This window comes from Salvelinus alpinus, chromosome 2 (assembly GCF_045679555.1).
Source record: "Salvelinus alpinus chromosome 2, SLU_Salpinus.1, whole genome shotgun sequence".
Lineage (NCBI taxonomy): Eukaryota > Metazoa > Chordata > Actinopteri > Salmoniformes > Salmonidae > Salvelinus > Salvelinus alpinus.
This window is the reverse complement of record NC_092087.1, coordinates 84,466,807-84,492,713: the sequence shown is the minus strand read 5'-3', so window position 1 is coordinate 84,492,713 and position 25,907 is coordinate 84,466,807. Positions and strand designations below refer to the sequence as shown.

Here is a 25,907-nt window from a genome sequence, read left to right as displayed (position 1 = left end):
GGCCAGCCAGTGTGGCAATGGAACATTTAGAATGAACAACTGGGTCGCGTCCATAGATACAGAACAAAAAGACTGAACGACTGGGTCACGTCTCTAGCAACCGAACCGTCTCGGGCCTGACAACACCAGTGCCAATATATCGTCCAAATACCCGCATCTCGGGCATTATCACTTAAGTGACTAATTAAATATTGCACCTTCCCATTCTCTGGGCTCTGTCTGCAATCATAACCAGTAGTATAAACCAGGAATAATGAAACAAATAATGATCGATGTTTGGTGAATCTATGAATTATGTATGACCACTGGAGCCTTTACCACAATTCTTTTTTAAATCATATTTTTAAACGTATTTAATCACTCAATCTTGCCAAAGCATATTCTGTGGGAGGGGTTAATATGAATTTAAAATAATTTGACATGATTTATATGAATCGGGGCATGAACATATGGACTTTGAAATGAACACGGGAGAGGTTAAATGTAGGCTAGTCTAAAATAAGCTTATTCCCACACTTTACAATAACTGTTGCAGTGGTCTTAGGTAGTCTCCCTATAGGCTGTTCCCTCCATTGTGACACTGCTGCCCAGTTGAAGAGCTTGTGATCTGCATGCAGCACCACGCGCCTTAGTAAAAGCACCCCTCAGCCTCAGAAGACGCCCTTCTGGAAGCATGTAGCCATAGAGTCATTATACCCTAATGTAGACCTATTTGCCTACTAGCCAAATAAAGTGCAGAGCATGCATGATGCGTGCAACTCATCATTCCAACATATTTGAACATTTAATTCATCCTGCATGAAAAACTACACCTGATACTTCAATAAAGCAGTAAAAAGCACTTATTATAACAGATGTGTAGCACTGTAAGACACGTGTTTCTCTGTTGTTGTTTTAAACCTGTTTTATTCTCAGGACCAGGACTACAACATTGAGTGTTGGGACCCAGGCCAACAACATATCCTGGTCTCTATTCTCAGGACCAGGACTACAACATTGAGTATTGGGACTCAGGCCAACAACATATCCTGGTCTCTATTCTCAGGACCAGGACTACAACATTGAGTATTGGGACACAGGGCAACAACATATCCTGGTCTCTATTCTCAGGACCAGGACTACAACATTGAGTATTGGGACACAGGGCAACAACATATCCTGGTCTCTATTCTCAGGACCAGGACTACAACATCGAGTGTTGGGACCCAGGCCAACAACATATCCTGGTCTCTTCTACATAATACAACTAAATATAAAAAAATACATGTTTAAATAAATGAATATACAATCAGCAATGTAAAACAAATGAAGAAAACATAAAACCACATTCCAGATATGTTTTACAATGACATTTACATGCAATCATTCGTTCTGCGTAACAAATCACCAATAGTAAGGTATAAGATATTATCAAGTGTATTTTCAGAGTGAAGAGAGAGAAGTTTGGTAGGAGAACTTACTGGCCGTGAGAAAACCGAAGAGTGTGAGGTCTGTGGTTGACATGACCTATAAGTACTGATGGGCAGAGCTGGCTTTCTGCCCCCATGATGCCTCTTCCTAACAACCAACACATCATTTGATTAACAATACAAATTTGTGAAAGTCTTTTTGGAGCACACTTAATATACAGTACCAGTCAAAAGTTTGGACACACCTACTCATTCAAGGGTTTTTCTTTATTTTTACTATTTTCTACATTGTAGAATAATAGTGAAGGCATCAAAACTATGAAATAACACATATGGAATCATTGTTAAACAAATCAAAATATATTTGATATTCTTCAAATTAGCCACCCTTTGCCTTGATGAAAGCTTGGGACACTCTTGGAATTCTCTCAACCAGCTTCGAGGTAGGCACCTGTAATGCATTTCAATTAACAGGTGTGCCTTGTTAAAAGTTAATTTGTGAAATGTATTTCCTTCTTAATGTGTTTGTGCTAATCAGTTGTGTTGTGACAAGGTAGGGGTGGTATACTGAAGATTTGGTAAAAGACCAAGTCTATATTACTGCAAGAACAGCTCAAATAAGCAAAGAGAAACGACAGTCCATCAAGACTTTAAGACATGAAGGTCAGTCAATCCGGAAAGTGCAATCGCAAAAACCATTGAGCGCTTTGATGAAAATGGCACTCATGAGGACCGCCACAGGAAAGGAAGACCCAGAGTTACCTCTGCTGCAGAGGATAGGTTCATTAGAGTTACCAGCCTCAGAAATCGGTAATTAACTGCACCTCAAATTGCAGCCCAAATAAATGCTTCACAGAGTTCAACTAACAGACACATCTCAACATAACTGTTCAGAGGAGACTGTATGAATCAGGCCTTCATGGTCGAACTGCTGCCAAGAAACCACTACTAAAGGACACAAACAAGAAGAAGAGACTTGCTTGGGCCAAGAAACACGAGCAATGCACAATAGACTTGTGGAAATCTGTCCTTTGGTCTGATGTGTCCAAATTTTAGATTTTTGGTTCCAAAAATCTTTGTGAGACACAGAGTAAGGGAAAGGGGGATACCTTGTCAGTTGTCCAACAGAATGTATTCAACTGAAATGTGTCTTCAGCATTTAACCAAACCCCTCTGAAAAGGTGAACAGATGATCTCTGCATGTGTGGATCCCACTGTGAAGCATGGAGGAAGAGGTGTTATGGTGTAGGGATGCTTTGCTGATGACACTGTCTGTGATTTATTTAGAATTCAAGGCACACACTTAACCAGCAAGGCTACCACAGCATTCTGCAGCAATACGCCATCCCATCTGGTTTGCACTTAATGGGACTATCATTTGTTATTCAACAGGACAATGACCCAAAACACGCCTCCAGGCTGTGTGAAGGCTATTTGACCAAGAAGGAGAGTAATGGAGTGCTGCATCAGATGACCTGGCATCCACAATCACCCGACCTCAACCCAATTGAGATGGTTTGGGATGAGCTGGACCGCAGAGTGAAGGAAAAGCAGCCAAAAAGGCCTCCGCATATGTGGGAACTCCTTCAAGAATGTTGGAAAAGCATTCCAGGTCACTACCTCATGAAGTTGGTTGAGAGTATGCCAAGAGTGTGCAAAGCTGTCATCAAGGCAACCTTGAAGAATCTAACATATATTTTGGTTACTACATTATTCCATATGTGTTATTTCATTGTTTTGATGTCTTCACTATTATCCTACATGTACATGTACATCCTACATGTAGAAAATAGTCAAAATAAAGAAAAACCCTTGAAGGATTAACTGTGGCCTAACTTTTCACTGGTACTGTACAATAAGGAAAGTTGAAAGATATACCCATTAAAATCATTGAAAACAAATGCAACAACATAATATGACCACACTAATAGTATTTTTGACCACACTTCCTCATGGCTCATCAGCTACAGTAAAACCTGATGAAGGGTTTTCAAAATAAATATGTTCACATCTTTAGGACCAAAGAAATTATACAAGAGGCCTATGTTCCTTATAAAAAAAATATTATTATAGATTTTAAAAGCATATAATTAATGTGATAAGCAGACGTTGAACAGATAATGGATTTAATATTTATCTATTGAATACATACCTAATATTGTTGAAACATTATTCTACATTAAAGTTAATTCATGGATAATAGGAGTTACTGAAATAAGATACAGCTCTGAACACCTCCACCCCACCACCACACACACACAGCACTCCTACTGCAAGAAGCTTGATACATATGAATTAGAGCTGCATATTATCTACACAGGTTACCATGGTAATCAGACTTAGTAAACTGATAAAGAATGGGAGTTGCATGACTCTTTACAATATGTTTTCTATTGAAACTTTATGTAGGGATCTGGAACCGGTGCCAGAGAGGAGGGAGATAAAAGATGACATGGTTGTGATTTCTGGTGTTTTTTCAGTGACCCTGAATGAGCAAAGCTCTTTCCACATAGACAGGAGTAAGATTTCTCTCCTGTGTGTGTGAGGTGGTGTGTAGTCAGGGTGAAATCTCGAGCAAAACTCTTCCCACACTGATCACAGCTATAAGGTCTCTCTCCTGTGTGTATGCGTTGGTGTGTAATCAGGTCTCCTGACTGATTGAAGCTCTTCCCACACTGATCACAGATATAAGGCTTCTCTCCTGTGTGTATGCGTTGGTGTGCAGTCAGGGTGGAATCTCGAGCAAAACCCTTCCCACACTGATTACAGCTATAAGGCTTCTCTCCTGTGTGTATTCGTTGGTGTATAGTCAGGTATCCTGATTGATTGAAGCTCTTCCCACACTGATCACAGCTATAAGGTTTCTCTCCTGTGTGTATGCGTTGGTGTTTAGTCAGGTCTCCTGATTGATTGAAGCTCTTCCCACACTGATCACAGCTATAAGGCTTCTCTCCTGTGTGTATGCGCTGGTGTGCAGTCAGGTGTCCTGAGTTCCTGAAGCTCTTCCCACAATGATAACAGCTATAAGACTTCTCTCCTGTGTGTATGCGTTGGTGTGTAGTCAGGTCTCCTGATTGATTGAAGCTCTTCCCACACTGATCACAGCTATAAGGCTTCTCTCCTGTGTGTATGCGTTGGTGTGTAACCAGGGATCCTGAATGATTGAAGGTCTTCCCACACTGATCACAGCGATAAGGCTTCTCTCCTGTGTGTATGCGTTGGTGTTTAGTCAGGTCTCCTGGTTGATTGAAGCTCTTCCCACACTGATCACAGCTATAAGAAGTCTCTCCTATGTGTATGCGCTGGTGTTCAGTCAAGTGTCCTGACTTCCTGAAGCTCTTCCCACACTGAACACAGCTATAAGGTTTCTCTCCTGTGTGTATGCGTTGGTGTGAAGTCAGATTTCCTGAATGATTGAAACTCTTCCCACACTGATCACAGCTATAAGGCTTCTCTCCTGTGTGTATGTGTTGATGTGTAATCAGGGATCCTGAATGATTAAAGCTCTTCCCACACTGATCACAGCTATAAGGCTTCTCTCCTGTGTGTATGCGTTTGTGTGTAGTCAGATTTCCGGATAGTGCAAAGCTCTTCCCACACTCTTCACAGGTATAAGGCTTCTCTCCTGTGTGTATGCGTTTGTGTCTAGTCAGGTGTCCTGAGTTCCTGAAGCTCTTCCCACACTGATCACAGCTATAAGGCTTCTCTCCTGTGTGTATGCGTTGGTGTGTTGTCAGATCTCCTGATTGATTGAAACTCTTCCCACACTGATCACAGCTGTAAGGCTTCTCTCCTGTGTGTATGCGTTGGTGTGTAGTCAGGTGTCCTGACTTCCGGAAGCTCTTCCCACACTGATCACAGCTGTAAGGCTTCTCTCCTGTGTGTATGTGTTGGTGTGTTGTCAGGGCTCTTGATTGATTGAAAGTCGTCCCACAATCAAAGCAGGGGTAAGGCCTCTCCCCTGTATGAATTCTCAGAGATTTTAAGGTTTTAGATGCAGCGAAACTCTTCCCGCACTGAGAGCAGTGGTACGGTTTCTCTCCGGTGTGACTTTGCTGGTAAATGATCAATTCCCTCTGTTTAGCAAAACCCTTCCCACTGTCAAAGCAGCAGTGGTGAGGTTTCTTCCCTATACGTCTCTGCTGGTGTTTCTTGAGGTGTTCTGGTCTGGAGAGACTCGTCTCTTTCTTGTCAGCATCATGATGTTGTCGAGGCTCCCCAGATGATAAGCCCTTCCCACTGAGAGAGCAACGATTAGGGCTGTCCCCTGTGAAACAAAGACATTGAATATCATGGACATCTGAAATCAGGCTACCTGATGGGACTTTGATAAATGCTGAAAATTGGCAATCAAAATAAACGTACTACCACAGCAACCATGTTATTTTTTAGAAGCATATTTGATTCCGAATTCTGACATAACGTTTGTACGTGAAAACTATTTCTAAGATGCTTACTTTGTTTTCCTGAACTCACTGCACTCGAGCAAAAGAAGGAAGCTTGCGCTGCTCGTGCTAGAACATGTAAAGATGAAATATGCTTCTATGAATCTGATGAAGGCCTTGACGTGTCCTAATAAATTGAGAAATTGCTCAGAAAACCAGGTGTTTTTAACAGCGTCACTTTGATTGTCAACTTAAGCCAATTAAGATCAGCAGAGTAAGGTGTTTACATGACTAATGCCATTGTCGGCCTACTGCCATAACTAGTTTAATGTCAAATTATGATTGGGGATGTGTTGGATTCTAGCTTGAAATATACCTATTCATGTTACCATACTAGAACTTGTTGATTACTTTGCATGTAGAAGGAATGTATATGTTTGGGTCAATGGAGGGTGGATAGGAACTAAGTGTATGGAAAGTTACTGAGTGAGACAAGGGGGGGGGTGCAGAAAGTTTACACTGTCAAAACATGTTATTTCCTAAGGAGGGAGGCAAAGGGCAACAGTCTGGTTTCAGTCACTGATAAATTGGACAGCTGTGGATTAGAGAGGAGCGAGGAATTTGTGGTAGGCTGATGAAGTGAGAAGAAACAGTCCTATTTGACACATATACTTCCACGCCCACAAGGGTTCTAGCATCAGGCAAGGCCATGACAACACCAATGAGAGGAAACAATTAAGTTCCTGCCTAGCAACAAAGATGTGTTGGCTGTCTAGCTGTGCAAGGAGTTGACTCCGCCTAGTAGGAGGGTATAAATATATGTGCTTGTGTAATCTTTGCAGCTGTATGACCCAGTGGGTGAATAATCTTGGTTTGAGCCTCTCCTAGTTGTCTGAGTTTTTACTGTTTGTTCAGAACCTAACACATGTAAACATACTCATTGTAAAGCACTAGTTATTTTGTTGCTTTGACAAAGTCATTTCTGAAGGTTACTATGGATGTGATTAGTAATTAATTTACGTCTGTCCCTCATTTTAAGGTCAACCCTGTTACATGAACTGAACTCTCGTTTTAATATGGTGAAACTATTCCTTTAAAAAATATGTTTTGAAAACAAACATTGAACATCTAATAGTCAAAATCAGAGTAAAAGCAGGTGGTTCTACTCTTTTTATCAATTTATTGCTGTTTTGTGGTGCAGAACTGAGCAAGTCAACCCTCTCCCCATACATAGACATGCTAGAAATGTTTTACAATTACATTTTTTGGTGAAGATTGCATTCAATTGCCACCCCTTGTCTCACAAAACAACCTTCCAATCCCCCTGTCACAAGCGGTGTTATGGTTCATTTAAAGGACTATTTTACCCATGTAATCTGGTGGTTTTGTTGTTTTCAGTAGTCCCGTTACGGTCAACACTGTTACTTTATTTGGCACATAGGCACTTAGTGTAGTAATATTTTTATTCAATGTCTTGTTTTTTGTGAAGTTGAACATGTGCTCTTTATTACAGAATGGTAAAATCTTTTGACCAAGTTACACTTGGCCAAATGACCCAGATATTTTCATATATAATTAATCAATGAATGACTAAAGTTCATAAAGATGGCAGAACTCTGATATGACGTCATTGTTTTATCCACTGAGTTCTGAAACTACGGTGCGCGACATTGAACAATGTTCCAATAAATCAACAACCTACTTTTTTTTTTTTTTTCAAATTGCCGGCGACTTGAAGCTAAAATTGGGATCATGTTTACTGTGCTAATGACCATACCAAAATAGCAGTAAAGGAGAGCAAAGAAGAATACAGTGAACTTAACAAAACAAGGAATTTGTGTTAAGTAATGCGGGCCGCCATCTTTATGCACCTCCGCTATCGTTTCAGAAGCAGACTGTAGTCTAATCTACACACCATGGTTCTTACTTAATGAAATAAAATCTCCATCTTCCTTCTCTTCTTCTTCTCCTCCTCCTCCTCTCTCAGTTCCACTCTGCCCCGGTGTTTTCCTGCAGTCGACCAGACCCTGCAGTAAAGCGGTACCCGGAGACGGTTGACCTGGGGACTCCAGGAGGGTGGCGGGGAACGTGCTAGCTTTGTCCTGGTGGCCACAATAAATATTAAACATAGTTAATCATTAAACCAAATATTTGATTAATTTAGTCTACACCTCTGATTGATGGGTGCATCCCTAGAATATCTCCTTTTTCCTCAAATGTTCAATCCTTCCCTACTTTAATCTAATAGCATTGGGTTTGTAGAGGCATGAGCTAGTCAGAGTTTCCACCATATTTCTTTTACCAGTCATTACCTTTCAAAACGACTTGTGGCTAATTTGAGCGTATATACATTTCGTAATGATTAGGTTGTTACGAGTGTACTGAGAAAAGTAGGACACGTGACATGCCAGCAACTTTGAGAAAAAAACAGTAGTGCCAGGTCGTCACTAGTTACCACAGCCACAAAGTCATAAGCCACGCCCATTTCAACAATTTCTCTTCTTAAAATGTAATCTTAAACCTAACCTTAAGCACACTGCTAACCTCATGCCTGACCCTAACCTTAAAATAAAAAACACATTTCTGTTACCATGAATTTCTATGATATACATTTTTGACTTTGTTGCTGTGGTAACGACTGCCTTCCACTTGTGAAGACATTTATTTTCATTGCCATTACATATTAGAAGGCAATCGCTGGCAATTAATTATTGGGTTTTAACTTACAGGAACATGAGGTGTCTCACCCCACAAAAGGGGAGCTACAGAAAAGTTGGGAGCATAACGTGGACAGAATAAAAGCTTTGGATGTGTGGGTGATAAGCAGGCGAGGCAGATGGGAATGAATGGCAGGGACTTTAGCACCACGGTACCTATCCCTGTGAGTCCACCATGGCTACTCCCACCTCCAGTAGTTGATTTACAAGTGTTGAAGAGAGTACGGAAAGACAGGGAGGGGGTTGATCCATGAGAGTTCTTTAAAAGGTGACTGGAAACTGGAAATCAGTATTTTTTGCCCATATATACAGATGGATCAAAAGACCTAAGGACAGGTCAGATTGGACCAGCCGTTGTTGAACAGGAGAGTGGGGTGGCTGTCAGGAGACAAATTACAGACCACCTGGCTGTGTACATGGCAGAGCTGATGGCCTTGCAGTGGGCGGAGGAAGTCAAACCAGACAGTGTAGTTATATGTTCTGTCTCATGTGCTGTGTTGAGTTGGCAATCATTTAGCTCACATAGCAGACAAGGCCTGCTATACGAGGCCTGCTATATGAAGGAATTCAAATTCATGCCCAGGTGAGAGAGATGGGTGTTTATATAAGCTTTGCTTGGGTCCCGGCCCATGTGGGGGTGGAAGGGAATGAGGAAGTAGATGTGCTAGCTAAACACGCCCTTAGGAGACAGGAGGTGGAGGTGCCAATGAGCAAGGCAGAGGCTAAGGGAATGATATGGGCAGTGGTGGTGCAGAGATGGCAGGAGCAGTGGAACAGTGACAATAAGGGCAGGCATTTATTCAGTGTTTATATTTTTGTCATTTAGCAGAAACTCTTATCAGAGTGACTTACAGGAGCAATTAGGGTTAAGTTGCTCAAAAGTACATTGACAGATTTTTCACTTAGTCGGCTCGGGTTACTGGCCCAACGCTATAAACCGCTAGGCTACCTGCTGCCCCTATTCCAGGTACAGAGTAAAGTAGGCGAGGATGGTAGGAATGGACAGAAGAGAGGAGGCTTTCCTTACAAGGCTAAGAGTGGGGCACAGCCAGCTGAATAAGTTATTAAATGTGATAGGAAATCATTCAACAGGAAGGTGTGATTACTGCCAGGAAACAGAGACAGTGGAGCATGTACTGATAGTGTGGGCAGTATGATAGGGAAAGAGAGAGTGATACTGTATAAGGCACAATAGGGTACAGGAATTGAGTTTGATAAGCATACTGAGTTGAACATTGTTAGACACAGTCGCAAATATTTATGTTTTAAGAGAAACGGGCTGGCACATAGGATTTAGTTCCTCGATCCCTGTAGCTGGCCCACACTCCAGTACAGCAGGTGGTGTAATGTACCATAAAGTTAGATGCCAACCGCTGATAAACCCCACAGGAGATGATGTATTTTCAGTATCTGGTCATATAATGGATAATCTGACTTTCAAAATCAGTGGAGGTGAACAAGTGCACACTTTGGGAGGAAGGAGAGATAATGAAGTAATAAACCCAGATTCCTATGCATGATACATTAGTAGGTTTTTTTGTCCAGCCAATAACATAGAACAATGGAATGTGGAGGATCAAAGATGATGAAAACTAGGCCTAGACATTTTATATAGCACAGCAGGCCTATACTGTTAAAAGGAAACCAGACTTACCTGATCCATTGAGGAAGCTATTGTTCCTTTATCAGACAACTTGTCATATAAATGATATCCTGAATTGTAGAAGAAAAAAAAGGGGGGAAAAAGTCAACAGTAGAAAAGTTTTTTTTTTTTTTTTAAGTGTTCACAAGAGGTCTCCCGGGAGGCGTAATTTCCTTCAGCAGGAAGGGGCAATGTCATGAATATTCATTCATCTCGACATAAAACCTGTCGGGTGACTGGATGAGTGTTCTTAAGTGCTTGACGTCACTGAGGCCTAAACGAAACAAAACATTGCGGACAATTTATCTCGCTTCGGATCTGTAACCAGTAGTAACCATCAACTTCAATGACAGTGAACATACAATTAAAACACGAATCTGACATTCCTGCCCCACAATAACATTATCGCCGAGAGTGGCTTGCTAGCTAACTACAGTGTTTGATTCATTTCATCGTTTTGATATAAAACAGCTTAGCTAGGTAGCAAAATGCTAACTCGCGGCGCTAGGTAACGTTACGTGAACGGAATTGTTACGTTCGTTAGACTCAGGAGCCTGTGGGTTTGATATGATTCCACCATGGGCAACAACAACTGGCTACTAGTTCGTTTTCTGACATATGTTCAACTCAGCTAGTTTGTCCACTGACCACCGCATTTGGAATGACAACTACTGACTAACATGTAACGTTAGCTGGCTAGTTAGCGTTCTGGCTCACACTGGCCATGCAATAACAAAATACACTACTATCTCGATTTAACAGCGACATTAGAGAAAGGAGGATCTAGGAATCCCATTCGTTAATGAATGGAGGAACGTATATCGCCTCACCCAGCAGACTGTCGAACAATCTCGTTCACGTTGTCATGCTGGGTCACAAGGTTGCTAAACGAATCGTCACTCAATCCCTTCTCATAGTCAGGGTATGAGTCGAGAAACCTGCATATTTTTCTCCGCAGTAGATAATGTCCCGATTCCAAAGCTATACGATAGTACAGAGAACAAGTAAATTATCTCACATATCGGAAAAGATTTGCAATGACCAAATTCTACTTATTCTTCTTCAGTGGGCTTTAATGACACCCACCATTAAAGCATCCAATATCTTGCATTACCGCCCCCAACTGGACTTCAGTATATATCCATTATACTTCAGGGACAGGCAGAATTGTAAGCAATTACTGTATTTCTCGGAGGAAAATGGGGGAGTGTCATGCTTTTTCAATTTCAGTCTGGGAAGCTATTAGTATTTTTTGATTTAGTCCAGGGGAGTCATGTAATGACAGTATTTGTCACCATTTTGGAACTTACGTATTGAATTACCATCCAACTTCAGGGTACAACCCTGCTCGCTCTCTCTCTCTGAATTCAATTTAAGGTTCATTAATGGCATGGGAAACATATGATTACATTGCCAAAGCAAGTGAAATAGATAATAAATAAAAGTGAAATAAACGATAAAAAATTGACAGTAAACATTACACTCACAAAAGTTCCAAAAGAATAAAGACATTTCAAATGTCATATTAAAATCAAATTGTATTGGTCACATACACGTGTTTAGCAGATGTTATTGCAGGTGTAGCAAAATGCTTGTTATTCTAGCTCTGACAGTGCAGTAATATCTAACAAGTAATATCTAACAATTTCACAACATATACCCAATACATACAAATGTAAGTAAGGAATGGAATTAAAAATATATACATATATTGACGAGTGATGTCAGAGCGGCATGGACTAAGATACAGTAGAATAGTATAGAATACTGTATATACATATGAGATGAGTAATGCAAAATATGTAAACATTATCAAAGTGACTAATGTTCCATTTCTTAAAGTGGCCAGTGATTTCTAGTCTATGTCTATAGGCAGCAGCCTATAATGTGCTAGTGATGGCTGTTTAACAGTCTGATGGCCTTGAGATAGAAGCTGTTTTTTGATCATATTACTAAATTTGATCATATTACTCCAGTGCTAGCTTCCCCACACTGGCTTCCTGTTAAGGCAAGGGCTGATTTCAAGGTTTTACTGCTAACCTACAAAGCATTACATGGGCTTGCTCCTATCTATCTTTCCGATTTGGTCCTGCCGTACATACCTACACGTATGCTACGGTCGCAAGACACACGGAACCCACCAAGGCTGCGTGCGTGCGCCATCGTGCGCTATCGTGCATACATTTATTTTGTCCCCCTACACCAAACACAAACACGACACGCAGGTTAAAATATCAAAACAAACTCTGAACCAATGACATTAATTTGGGGACAGGTCGAAAAGCATTAAACATGTATGGAAATTTAGCTAGTTATCTTGCACTTGCTAGCTAATTTGTCCTATTTAGCTAGCTTGCTGTTGCTAGCTAATTTGTCCTGGGATATAAACATTGAGTTGTTATTTTACCTGAAATGCACAAGGTCTTCTACTCCGTATATTAAGGTATTCTACTTCCACACATAAAACAAGGTCTTCTACTTCCACACATAAAACGGCCAACCGAATCATTTCTAGTCATCTCTCCTCCTAGGCTTTTTCATCTTTGAACTTATATGGTGATTGCATCTACACTTTTACCACGACAACCGGCAAAACATTTAGTCTTTCAATCACCCACGTGGGTATAACCAATGAGGAGATGACACGTGGGTACCTGCTTCTATAAACCAATGAGGAGATGGGAGAGGCAGGACTTTCAGCTCGATCTGCGTCAGAAATAGAAAGGAGTTCTATTTTAGCCCTTGGCATCGCAGACGCTCATTAGGCGCGCGAGCAGTGTGGGTGCAATAATTTAATAAAATGGATTTCTACATTTATTTTTGCGACGCTCACGCACGCGATGTGTCCGGTCTGGTCAGCATGTAATTGTCCCTAGAATTTCTAAGCAAACAGCTGGAGGCAGGGCTTTCTCCTATAGAGCTCCATTTTTATGGAATGGTCTGCCTACCCATGTGAGAGACGCAGACTCGGTCTCAACCTTTAAGTCTTTATTGAAGACTCATCTCTTCAGTAGGTCCTATGATTGAGTGTATGTAACAGTTTAACTTTAGTCCGTCCCTTCGCCCATACCCAGGCTCGAACCAGGGACCCTCTGCACAGATCAACAACAGTCACCCACGAAGCATCGTTACCCATCGCTCCACAAAAGCCTTGGCCCTTGCAGAGCAAGGGGAACCACTACTTCAAGGTCCCAAAGCAAGTGACATCACCGATTGAAACGCTATTAGCGCGCACCACCGCTAACTAGCTAGCCATTTCACATCGGTTACATGTAGTCTGCCCCGGAGTGTGAAGGTGAACTGAAAGGCACTGGAGCAACGAACCACCCGTGCTGTCTCTGCCTGGCCAGTTCCTCTCTCTCCACTGGGATTCTCTGCCTCTAACCCTATTACAGGAGGAGTGCGTCACTTGAGTGGGTTGAGTCACTGACGTGGTCTTCCTGTCTGGGTTGGCGCCCCCCCCTTGGGTTGTGCCGTGGCGGATCTCTTTGTGGGCTATATTTGGCCTTGTCTCAGGAAGGTAAGTTGGTGTTTGAAGATATCACACTAGTGGTGAGGGGGCTGTGCTTTGGCAAAGTGTGTGGGGTTATATCCTGCCTGTTTGGCCCTGTCCGGGGGTATCATCAGATGGGGCCACAGTGTCTCCTGACCCCTCCTGTCTCAGCCTCCAGTATTTATGCTGCAGTAGTTTATGTGTCGGGGGGCTAGGGTCAGTCTGTTATATCTGGAGTATTTCTCCTGTCTTATTTCTCCTGTGTCCTGTGTGAATTTAAGTATGCTCTCTCTAATTCTCTCTTTCTCTTTTTCTTTCTTTCTCTCTCTCGGAGGACCTGAGCCCTAGGACCGTGCCTCAGGACTACATGGCATGATGACTCCTCGTTGTCCCCAGTCCACCTGGCCGTGCTGCTGCTCCATTTTCAACTGTTCTGCCTGCGGCTATGAAACCCTGACCTGTTCACTGTGATTACTATCATTTGACCATGCTGGTCATTTATGAACATTTGAACATCTTGGCCATGTTCTGTTATAATCTCCACCCGGCACAGCCAGAAGAGGACTGGCCACCTCTCATAGCCTTGTTCCTCTCTAGGTTTCTTCCTAGGTTTTGGCCTTTCTAGGGAGTTTATCCTAGCCACCGTGCTTTTACACCTGCATTGCTTGCTGTTTGGGGTTTTAGGCTGGGTTTCTGTGCAGCACTTTGATATTTCAGTTGATGTAAGAAGGGCTATATAAATACATTTGATTTGATTAGTTTTTTCAGTCTCTCGGTCCTAGCTTTGATGCACCTGTGCTGACCTTGCCTTCTGGATGATAGCGGGGTAACAGGCAGTGGCTTGGGTGGTTGATGTCCTTGATGATCTTTTTGGCCTTCCTGTGACATCGGGTGCTGTAGGTGTCCTGGAAGGCGGGTAGTTTGCCCCCGGTAATGCGTTGGGCATACTTGCCGATGGTGCAGTTGCCGTGCCAGGCAGTGATACAGCCCAACAGGATGCTCTCAATTGTGCATCTGTAAATGTTTGTGAGGGTTTTAGGTGCCAAGACAACAACAAAAAATTCAGCCTCCTGAGGTTGAAGAGGTTCTGTTGCACCTTCTTCACCACACTGTCTGTGTGGGTGGTCCATTTCAGTTTGTTAGTGATGTGTACACCAAGGAACTTGAAGCGTTCTACCTTCTCCACTGCGGTCCCATCGATGTGAATAGGGGGGTGCACCCTCTGCTGTTTCCTGAAGTCCACAATCATCTCCTTTGTTTTGTTGACGTTGAGTGAGAGGTTATTTTCCTGGCCCCACTCTCCCAGAGCCCTCACCTCCTCCCTGTAAGCTGTCTCGTCATTGTTGGTAATCAAGCCTACTACTGTTGTGTCATCTGCAAACTTGATGATTGAGTTGGAGGCGTGCTTGACCACACACTCATGGGTGAACATGTAGTACAGTACTTACTGTACTCGTCTGTCCACGATCATCTCCTTTGTTTTGTTGACATTGAGTGAGAAGTCCAAATAGATAAGTACAAAAGGGAAAATAAAGAAATATAGGTTTTATTTATAATGCTGTTTGTTCTTCACTGGTTGCCCTTTTCTTGTGGAAAAAGGTCACAAATCTTGCTGCTGTGATTGCACACTGTGGTATTTTACCCAATAGATATGGCAGTTTATCAAAATTGGATTTGTTTTCGAATTCGTTGTGGGTCTGTGTAATCTGAGGGAAATATGTGTCTCTGATATGGTCATACATTTGGCAGGATGTTAGGAAGTGCAGCTCAGTTTCCACCTCATTTTGTGGGCAGTGTGCACAGCATGTCTTCTCTTGAGAGCCTGGTCTGCCTACGGTGACCTTTCTCAATAGCAAGGTCATGCTCACCCATGAGTGCGTGGTCAAGCACGCCTCCAACTCAATCATCAAGTTTGCAGATGACACAACAGTAGTAGGCTTGATTACCAACAATGACGAGACAGCTTACAGGGAGGAGGTGAGGGCTCTGGGAGAGTGGGGCCAGGAAAATAACCTCTCACTCAACGTCAACAAAACAAAGGAGATGATTGTGGACTTCAGGAAACAGCAGAGGGTGCACCCCCTATTCACATCGATGGGACCGCAGTGGAGAAGGTAGAACGCTTCAAGTTCCTTGGTGTACACATCACTAACAAACTGAAATGGACCACCCACACAGACAGTGTGGTGAAGAAGGTGCAACAGAACCTCTTCAACCTCAGGAGGCTGAATTTTTTGTTGTTGTCTTGGCACCTAAAACCCTCACAAACATTTACAGATGCACAATTGAGAGCATCCTGTTGGGCTGTATCACTGCCTGACACGGCAACTGCACCATCGGCAAGTATGCCCAACGCATTACCGGGGGCAAACTACCCGCCTTCCAGGACACCTACAGCACCCGATGTCACAGGAAGGCCAAAAAGATCATCAAGGACATCAACCACCCGAGCCACTGCCTGTTTACCCCGCTATCATCCAGAAGGCAAGGTCAGCACAGGTGCATCAAAGCTAGGACCGAGAGACTGAAAAATCTAATTAAATCAAATGTATTTATATAGCCCTTCTTACATCAGCTGATATATCAAAGTACAGAAACCCAGCCTAAAACCCCAAACAGCAAGCAATGCAGGTGTAAAAGCACGGTGGCTAGGAAAAACTCCCGAGAAAGGCCAAAACCTAGGAAGAAACCTAGAGAGGAACAAGGCTATGAGAGGTGGCCAGTCCTCTTCTGGCTGTGCCGGGTGGAGATTATTACAGAACATGGCCAAGATGTTCAAATGTTCATAAATGACCAGGATGGTCAAATAATAGTAATCACAGTGAACAGGTCAGGGTTTCATAGCCGCAGGCAGAACAGTTGAAAATGGAGCAGCAGCACGGCCAGGTGGACTGGGGACAACGAGGAGTCATCATGCCATGTAGTCCTGAGGCACGGTCCTAGGGCTCAGGTCCTCCGAGAGAGAGAAAGAAAGAAAAAGAGAAAGAGAGAATTAGAGAGAGCATACTTAAATTCACACAGGACACAGGAGAAATAAGACAGGAGAAATACTCGAGATATAACAGACTGACCCTAGCCCCCCGACACATAAACTACTGCAGCATAAATACTGGAGGCTGAGACAGGAGGGGTCAGGAGACACTGTGGCCCCATCCGATGATACCCTCAGACAGGGCCAAACAGGCAGGATATAACCCCACCCACTTTGCCAAAGCACAGCCCCCACACCACTAGTGTGATATCTTCAAACACCAACTTACCATCCTGAGACAAGGCCGAATATAGCCCACAAAGATCTCCGCCATGGCACAACCCGAGGGGGGGCGCCAACCCAGACAGGAAGACCACGTCAGTGACTCAACCCACTCAAGTGACGCACCCCTCCTGTAAAAGGGTTAGAGGCAGAGAATCCCAGTGGAGAGAGTGGAACTGGCCAGGCAGAGACAGCACGGGTGGTTTGTTGCTCCAGTGCCTTTCCGTTCACCTTCACACTCCTGGGCCAGACTACATGTAACCGATGTGAAATGGCTAGCTAGTTAGCGGTGGTGCGTGCTAATAGCGTTTCAATCGGTGACGTCACTTGCTTTGATACCTTGAAGTAGTGGTTCCCCTTGCTCTGCAAGGGCCAAGGCTTTTGTGGAGCGATGGGTAACGATGCTTCGTGGGTGACTGTTGTTGATGTGTGCAGAGGGTCCCAGGTTCGAGCCCGGGTATGGGCGAGGGGACGGACTAAAGTTAAACTGTTACATACACTCAATCATAGGACCTACTAAAGAGATGAGTCTTCAATAAAGACTTAAAGGTTGAGACCGAGTCTGCGTCTCTCTCATGGGTAGGCAGACCATTCCATAAGAATTGAGCTCTATAGGAGAAAGCCCTGCCTCCAGCTGTTTGCTTAGAAATTCTAGGGACAATTACATGCTGACCAGACCGGACACATCGTGTGCGTGAGCGTCGCAAAAATAAATGTAGAAATCCATTTTATTCAATTATTGCACCCACACTGCTCGCGCGCTCCAACGACCGTCTGCGATGCCAAGGGCTAAAATAGAATTCCTTTCTATTTCTGACGCAGATCGAGCTGAAAGTCCTGCCTCTCCCATCTCCTCATTGGTTTATAGAAGCAGGTACCCACGTGCCATCTCCTCATTGGTTATACCCACGTGGGTGATTGAAAGACTAAATGTTTTGCCGGTTGTCTTGGTAAAAGTGTAGATGCAATCACCATATAAGTTCAAAGATGAAAAAGCCTAGGAGGAGAGATGACTAGAAACGATTCGGTTGGCCGTCTTATGTGTGGAAGTAGAAGACCTTGTTTTATGTATGAAAGTAGAATACCTTAGTTGTCGGAGTAGAAGACCGTGTGCATTTCAGGGAAAATAGCAACTCTATGTTTATATCGGAGGACAAATAAGCAAACAACAGCAAGCTAGCTGAATAGGACAAATTAGCTAGCAAGTGCAAGATAACTAGCTTGAAATCAGCCCTTGCCTTAACAGAAAGCCAGTGTGGGGAAGCTAGCACTGGAGTAATATGATCAAATTTAGTAATATGATCAAAAAACAGCTTCTATCTCAAGGCCATCAGACTGTTAAACAGCCATCACTAGCACATTATAGGCTGCTGCCTATAGACATAGACTAGAAATCACTGGCCACTTTAAGAAATGGAACATTAGTCACTTTGATAATGTTTACATATTTTGCATTACTCATCTCATATGTATATACAGTATTCTATACTATTCTACGGTATCTTAGTCCATGCCGCTCTGACATCACTCGTCAATATATGTATATATTTTTAATTCCATTCCTTACTTACATTTGTATGTATTGGGTATATGTTGTGAAATTGTTAGATATTACTTGTTAGATATTACTGCACTGTCAGAGCTAGAATAACAAGCATTTTGCTACACCTGCAATAACATCTGCTAAACACGTGTATGTGACCAATACAATTTGATTTTAATATGACATTTGAAATGTCTTTATTCTTTTGGAACTTTTGTGAGTGTAATGTTTACTGTCAATTTTTTATCGTTTTTTCACTTTTATTTATTATCTATTTCACTTGCTTTGGCAATGTAATCATATGTTTCCCATGCCATTAATGAACCTTAAATTGAATTCAGAGAGAGAGAGCGAGCAGGGTTGTACCCTGAAGTTGGATGGTAATTCAATACGTAAGTTCCAAAATGGTGACAAATACTGTCATTACATGACTCTCCCCTGGACTAAATCAAAAAATACTAATCCCTCCCCAGACTGAAATTGAAAAAGCATGACACTCCCCCATTTTCCTCCGAGAAATACAGTAATTGCTTACAATTCTGCCTGTCCCTGAAGTATAATGGATATATACTGAAGTCCAGTTGGGGGCGGTAATGCAAGATATTGGATGCTTTAATGGTGGGTGTCATTAAAGCCCACTGAAGAAGAATAAGTAGAATTTGGTCATTGCAAATCTTTTCCGATATGTGATATAATTTACTTGTTCTCTGTACTATCGTATAGCTTTGGAATCGGGACATTATCTACTGCGGAGAAAAATATGCAGGTTTCTCGACTCATACCCTGACTATGAGAAGGGATTGAGTGACGATTCGTTTAGCAACCTTGTGACCCAGCATGACAACGTGAACGAGATTGTTCGACAGTCTGCTGGGTGAGGCGATATACGTTCCTCCATTCATTAACGAATGGGATTCCTAGATCCTCCTTTCTCTAATGTCGCTGTTAAATCGAGATAGTAGTGTATTTTGTTATTGCATGGCCAGTGTGAGCCAGAACGCTAACTAGCCAGCTAACGTTACATGTTAGTCAGTAGTTGTCATTCCAAATGCGGTGGTCAGTGGATAAACTAGCTCCGAGTTGAACATATGTCAGAAAACGAACTAGTAGCCAGTTGTTGTTGCCCATGGTGGAATCATATCAAACCCACAGGCTCCTGAGTCTAACTAACGTAACAATCGCGTTCACGTAACGTTACCTAGCGCCGCGAGTTAGCATTTTGCTACCTAGCTAAGCTGTTTTATATCAAAACGATGAAATTAATCAAACACTGTAGTTAGCTAGCAAGCCACCCTCGGCGATAATGTTATTGTGGGGCAGGAATGTCAGATTCGTGTTTTAATTTTATGTTCATTGTCATTGAAGTTGATGGTTACTACTGGTTACAGATCCGAAGCGAGATAAATTGTCCGCAATGTTTTGTTTCGTTTAGGCCTCAGTGACGTCAAGCACTTAAGAACGCTCATCCATTCACCCGACAGGTTTTATGGCGAGAGGCATGAATATTCATGACATTGCCCCTTCCTGCTGAAGGAAATTACGCCTCCCGGGAGACCTCTTGTGAACACTTTAAAAAAAAAGTAACATATCATTTATATGACAAGTTGTCTGATAAAGGAACAATAGCTTCCTCAATGGATCAGGTAAGTCTGGTTTCCTTAACAGTATAGGCCTGCTGTGCTATATAACATGTCTAGGCCTAGTTTTCATCATCTTTGATCCTCCACATTCCAGTGTTCTGTGTTATTGGCTGGACAAAAAAAAACATGACGGTAAAACTTGTTTTGTTCTTTTTCCTTCAGAAAAGTAACCTACTAATGTATCATGCAGGAATCTGGGTTTATTACTTAATTATCTCTCCTTCATTACTTAATTATCTCTCCTTCCTCCCAAAGTGTGCACTTGTTCACCTCCACTGATTTTGAAAGTCAGATTATCCATTATATGACCAGATACTGAAAATACATAATCTCCTGTGGGGTTTATCAGCGGTTGGCATCTAACTTTATGGTACATTACACCACCTGCTGTACTGGAGTGTGGGCCAGCTACAGGGATCGAGGAACTAAATCCTATGTGCCAGCCCGTTTCTCTTAAAACATAAATATTTGCGACTGTGTCTAACAATGTTCAACTCAGTATGCTTATCAAACTCAATTCCTGTACCCTACTGTCCCTTATACAGTATCACTCTCTCTTTCCCTATCATACTGCCCACACTATCAGTACATGCTCCACTGTCTCTGTTTCCTGGCAGTAATCACATCTTCCTGTTGAATGATTTGCTATCACATTTAATAACTTATTCAGCTGGCTGTGCCCTACTGTTAGCCTTGTAAGGAAAGCCTCCTCTCTTCTGTCCATTCCTACCATCCTCGCCTACTTTACTCTGTACCTGGAATAGGGGCAGCAGGTAGCCTGGTGGTTTAGAGCATTGGGCCAGTAATCCGAGCCGACTAGATGAAAAATCTGTCAATGTACTTTTGAGCAACTTAACCCTAATTGCTCCTGTAAGTCGCTCTGATAAGAGTTTCTGCTAAATGACTCAAATATAAACACTGAATAAATTCCTGCCCTTATTGTCACTGTTCCACTGCTCCTGCCATCTCTGCACCACTACTGCCCATGTAATTCCCTTAGCCTCTGCCTTGCTCATTGGCACCTCCACCTCCTGTCTCCTAAGGGCGTGTTTAGCTAGTACATCTACTTCCTCATTCCCTTCCACCCCCACATGGGCCGGGACCCAAGCAAAGCTTATATAAACACCCATTTCTCTCACCTGGGCATGAATTTGAATTCCTTCATATAGCAGGCCTCGTATAGCAGGCCTTGTCTGCTATGTGAGCTAAATGATTGCCAACTCAACACAGCATATGAGACAGAACATATAACTACACTGTCTGGTTTGATTTCCTCCGCCCACTGCAAGGCCAACAGTATGGCCATCAGCTCTGCCATGTACACAGCCAGTTGGTCTGTAATACGTCTCCTGACAGCCACCCCACTCTCCTGTTCAACAAAGGCTGGTCCAGTCTGACCTGTCCTTGGGTCTTTTGATCCATCTGTATATATGGGCAGAAAATACTGATTTACAGTTAACAGTCGCCTTTTAAAGAACTCTCATGGATAAACCCCCTCCCTGTCTTTCCGTAATCTCTCCAACACTTGTAAATCAACTACTGGAGGTGGGAGTAGCCATGGTGGACTCACAGGGATAGGTACCGTGGGGCTTAAGTCCCTGCCATACATTCCCATCTGCCTCGCCTGCTTATCACCCACCCATCCAAAGCTTTTATTCTGTCCACGTAATGCTCCCAACTTTTCTGTAGCACCCCTTTTGTGGGGTGAGACACCTCATGTTCCTGTAAGTTTAAACCCAATAATTAATTGCCAGCGATTGCCTTCTAATATGTAATGTCAATGAAAATAAATGTCTTCACAAATGGAAGGCAGTTGTTACCACAGCAACAAAGTCAAAAATGTATATCATAGAAATTCATGATAACAAAAATGTTTATTTATTTATTTTAAGGTTAGGGTCAGGCATGAGGTTAGCAGTGTGCTTAAGGTTAGGTTTAAGATGACATTTTAAGACGAGAAATTGTTGAAATAGGCGTGGCTTATGACTTTGTGGCTGTGGTAACTAGTGACTACCTGGCACTACTGTTTTTTTCTCAAAGTTGCTGGCATGTCATGTGTCCTACTTTTCTCAGTACACTCGTAACAACCTAATCATTACGAAATGTATATACGCTCAAATTAGCCACAAGTCGTTTTGAAAGGTAATGACTGGTAAAAGAAATATGGTGGAAACTCTGACTAGCTCATGCCTCTACAAACCCAATGCTATTAGATTAAAGTAGGGAAGGATTGAACATTTGAGGAAAAAGGAGATATTCTAGGGATGCACCCATCAATCAGAGGTGTAGACTAAATTAATCAAATATTTGGTTTAATGATTAACTATGTTTAATATTTATTGTGGCCACCAGGACAAAGCTAGCACGTTCCCCGCCACCCTCCTGGAGTCCCCAGGTCAAACGTCTCCGGGTACCGCTTTACTGCTGGGTCTGGTTGACTGCAGGAAAACACCGGGGCAGAGTGGAACTGAGAGAGGAGGAGGAGGAGAAGAAGAAGAGAAGGAAGATGGAGATTTTATTTCATTAAGTAAGAACCACGGTGTGTAGATTAGACTACAGTCTGCTTCTGTAACGATAGCGGAGGTGCATAAAGATGGCGGCCCGCATTACTTAACACAAATTCCTTGTTTTGTTAAGTTCACTGTATTCTACTTTGCTCTCCTTTACTGTTGGTATGGTCATTAGCGCAGTAAACATGATCCCAATTTTAGCTTCAAGTCGCTGGCAATTTGAAAAAAACCAAAAAGTAGGTTGTTGATTTATTGGAACATTGTTCAATGTCGCGCACCGTAGTTTCAGAACTCAGTGGATAAAACAATGACGTCATATCAGAGTTCTGCCATTGATTCATTATATATGAAAATATCTGGGTCATTCCACCCATTTTTTAAAAGTGTATCTTGGTCAAAAGACAGTGTAAACTTTCTGCACCCCCCCCCCCCCCTTGTCTCACTCAGTAACTTTCCATACACTTAGTTCCTATCCACCCTCCATTGACCCCAACATATACATTCCTTCTACATGCAAAGTAATCAACAAGTTCTAGTATGGTAACATGAATAGGTATATTTCAAGCTAGAATCCAACACATTCCCAATCATATTTTGACATTAAACTAGTTATGGCAGTAGGTCGACTATGGCATTAGTCATGTAAACACCTTACTCTGCTTATCTTAATTGGCTTAAGTTGACAATCGGAGCGACGCTGTTAAAAACACCTGGTTTTCTGAGCAATTTCTCAATTTATTAGGACACGTCAAGGCCTACATCAGATTCATAGAGGCATATTTCATCTTTACATGTTCTAACACAAGCAGCACAAGCTTCCTTCTTTTGACCGAGTGCAGTGAGTTCAGGAAAACTGAAAGTATGCATCTTAGAAATAGTTTTCACATACAAAAGTTATATGTCAGAATTCGGAATCAAATATGCTTCTAAAAAATAACATGGTTGCTGTGGTAGTACGTTTATTTTGATTGCCAATTTTCAGCATTTATCAAAGTCCCATCAGGGAGCCTGATTTCAGATGTCCATGCTATTCAATGTCTTTGTTTCACAGGGGACAGCCCTAATCGTTGCTCTCTCAGTGGGAAGGGCTTATCATCTGGGGAGCCTCGACAACATCATGATGCTGACAAGGAAGAGAAGAGTCTCTCCAGACCAGAACACCTCAAGAAACACCAGCAGAGACGTATAGGGAAGAAACCTCACCACTGCTGCTTTGACTGTGGGAAGAGTTTTGCTAAACAGAGGGAATTGATAATTTACCAGCGGAGTCACACTGGAGAGAAACCGTACCACTGCTCTCAGTGTGGGAAGAGTTTCGCTGCATCTAAAACCTTAAAATCTCTGAGAATTCATACAGGGGAGAGGCCTTACCCCTGCTTTGATTGTGGGACGACTTTCGGTCAATCAAGAGCCCTGACAACACACCAACACATACACACAGGAGAGAAGCCTTACAGCTGTGATCAGTGTGGGAAGAGCTTCCGGAAGTCAGGACACCTGACTACACACCAACGCATACACACAGGAGAGAAGCCTTACAGCTGTGATCAGTGTGGGAAGAGCTTCAATCAATCCGGAGATCTGACTTCACACCAACGCATACACACAGGAGAGAAACCTTATAGCTGTGTTCAGTGTGGGAAGAGCTTCAGGAACTCAGGACACCTGACTAGACACCAACGCATACACACAGGAGAGAAGCCTTATACCTGTGAAGAGTGTGGGAAGAGCTTTGCACTATCCGGAAGTCTGACTACACACAAACGCATACACACAGGAGAGAAGCCTTATAGCTGTCATCATTGTGGGAAGAGCTTCAATCATTCAGGATCCCTGATTACACATCAACACATACACACAGGAGAGAAGCCTTATAGCTGTGATCAGTGTGGGAAGAGTTTCAATCATTCAGGAAATCTGACTTCACACCAACGCATACACACAGGAGAGAAACCTTATAGCTGTGTTCAGTGTGGGAAGAGCTTCAGGAAGTCAGGACATCTGACTGCACACCAGTGCATACACACAGGAGAGACGTCTTATAGCTGTGATCAGTGTGGGAAGAGCTTCAATCAACCAGGAGACCTGACTAAACACCAACGCATACACACAGGAGAGAAACCTTATCGCTGTGATCAGTGTGGGAAGACCTTCAATCATTCAGGATCCCTGGTTACACACCAACGCATACACACAGGAGAGAAGCCTTATAGCTGTGATCAGTGTGGGAAGAGCTTCAATCAATCAGGATCCCTGGTTACACACCAACGCATACACACAGGAGAGAAGCCTTATAGCTGTGATCAGTGTGGGAAAAGCTTCATTCAACCAGGAAACCTGACTAAACACCAACGCATACACACAGGAGAGAAGCATTATCGCTGTGATCAGTGTGGGAAGACCTTCAATCATTCAGGATCCCTGGTTACACACCAACGCATACACACAGGAGAGAAGCCTTATAGCTGTGATCAGTGTGGGAAGAGCTTCAATCAATCAGGAAACCTGAGTACACACCAACGCATACACACAGGAGAGAAGCCTTATAGCTGTTATCAGTGTGGGAAGAGCTTCAATCAATCAGGATACCTGACTATACACCAACGAATACACACAGGAGAGAAGCCTTATAGCTGTAATCAGTGTGGTAAGGGTTTTGCTCAAGATTCCACCCTGACTGCACACCAGCGCATACACACAGGAGAGAAGCCTTATAGCTGTGATCAGTGTGGGAAGAGTTTTGCTCGAGATTCAAACCTGACTACACACCAGGTCACACACACTGGAGAGAAGCCTTACTCCTGTCTATGTGGAAAGAGATTTGCTCATTCAGGGTCACTGAAACAACACCAGAAAACACAAACATGTCATCTTTCATCTCCGGCACCGGTTCCAGATCCCTAAATAAAGGTTCAATAGAAAACATATTGTAAAGAGTCATCCAACTCCCATTCTCTAACAGTTTACTAAGTCTGATTACCATGGTAACCTGTGTAGATAATATGCAGCTCTGGATCCATATGTATCCAGTGTCTTGGAGTAGGAGTGGTGTGTGGTGGGGTGGAGGTGTTCAGAGCTGTATCTTATTTCATTAACTCCTATTATCCATGAATTAACTTTAATGTAGAATAATGTTTCAACAATATTAGGTATGTATTCAATAGATAAATATTAAATCCATTATCTGTTCAACGTCTGCTTATCACATTAATTATATGCTTTTAAAATCTATAATAATATTTTTTTAATAAGGAACATAGGCCTCTTGTATAATTTCTTTGGTCCTAAAGATGTGAACATGTTTATTTTTAAAAC

The 25,907-nt window shown here is 42.6% G+C and overlaps 1 protein-coding gene and 1 pseudogene across 4 annotated transcripts; one reads left to right on the top strand and one right to left on the bottom strand.

Moving 5' to 3' along the window:
* Window positions 1-889: 889 nt before the first annotated feature.
* On the bottom strand, window positions 890-12,718 carry LOC139545000 (zinc finger protein 665-like). Of its 4 annotated transcripts, none has more exons than XM_071352330.1 (4): window positions 12,561-12,718; window positions 10,166-10,224; window positions 7,722-7,896; window positions 890-5,676 (listed from the first exon to the last, which is right to left on the bottom strand). In XM_071352330.1, the coding sequence occupies exons 2-4, from the start codon at window positions 10,172-10,174 to the stop codon at window positions 3,800-3,802; spliced, it is 2,061 nt and encodes a 686-aa protein (XP_071208431.1). In that variant the 5' UTR covers window positions 10,175-10,224; window positions 12,561-12,718; the 3' UTR covers window positions 890-3,799. The 4 variants fall into 4 exon arrangements, with proteins under 4 accessions (XP_071208431.1, XP_071208408.1, XP_071208423.1 ...); XM_071352307.1 differs by lacking the exon at window positions 12,561-12,718 and adding an exon at window positions 11,240-11,281; XM_071352322.1 differs by lacking the exon at window positions 12,561-12,718 and adding an exon at window positions 11,172-11,255.
* A 6,320-nt stretch (window positions 12,719-19,038) lies between these two features.
* On the top strand, window positions 19,039-25,515 carry LOC139545030 (zinc finger protein 271-like; annotated as a pseudogene).
* The last annotated feature ends 392 nt before the right edge of the window (window positions 25,516-25,907 follow it).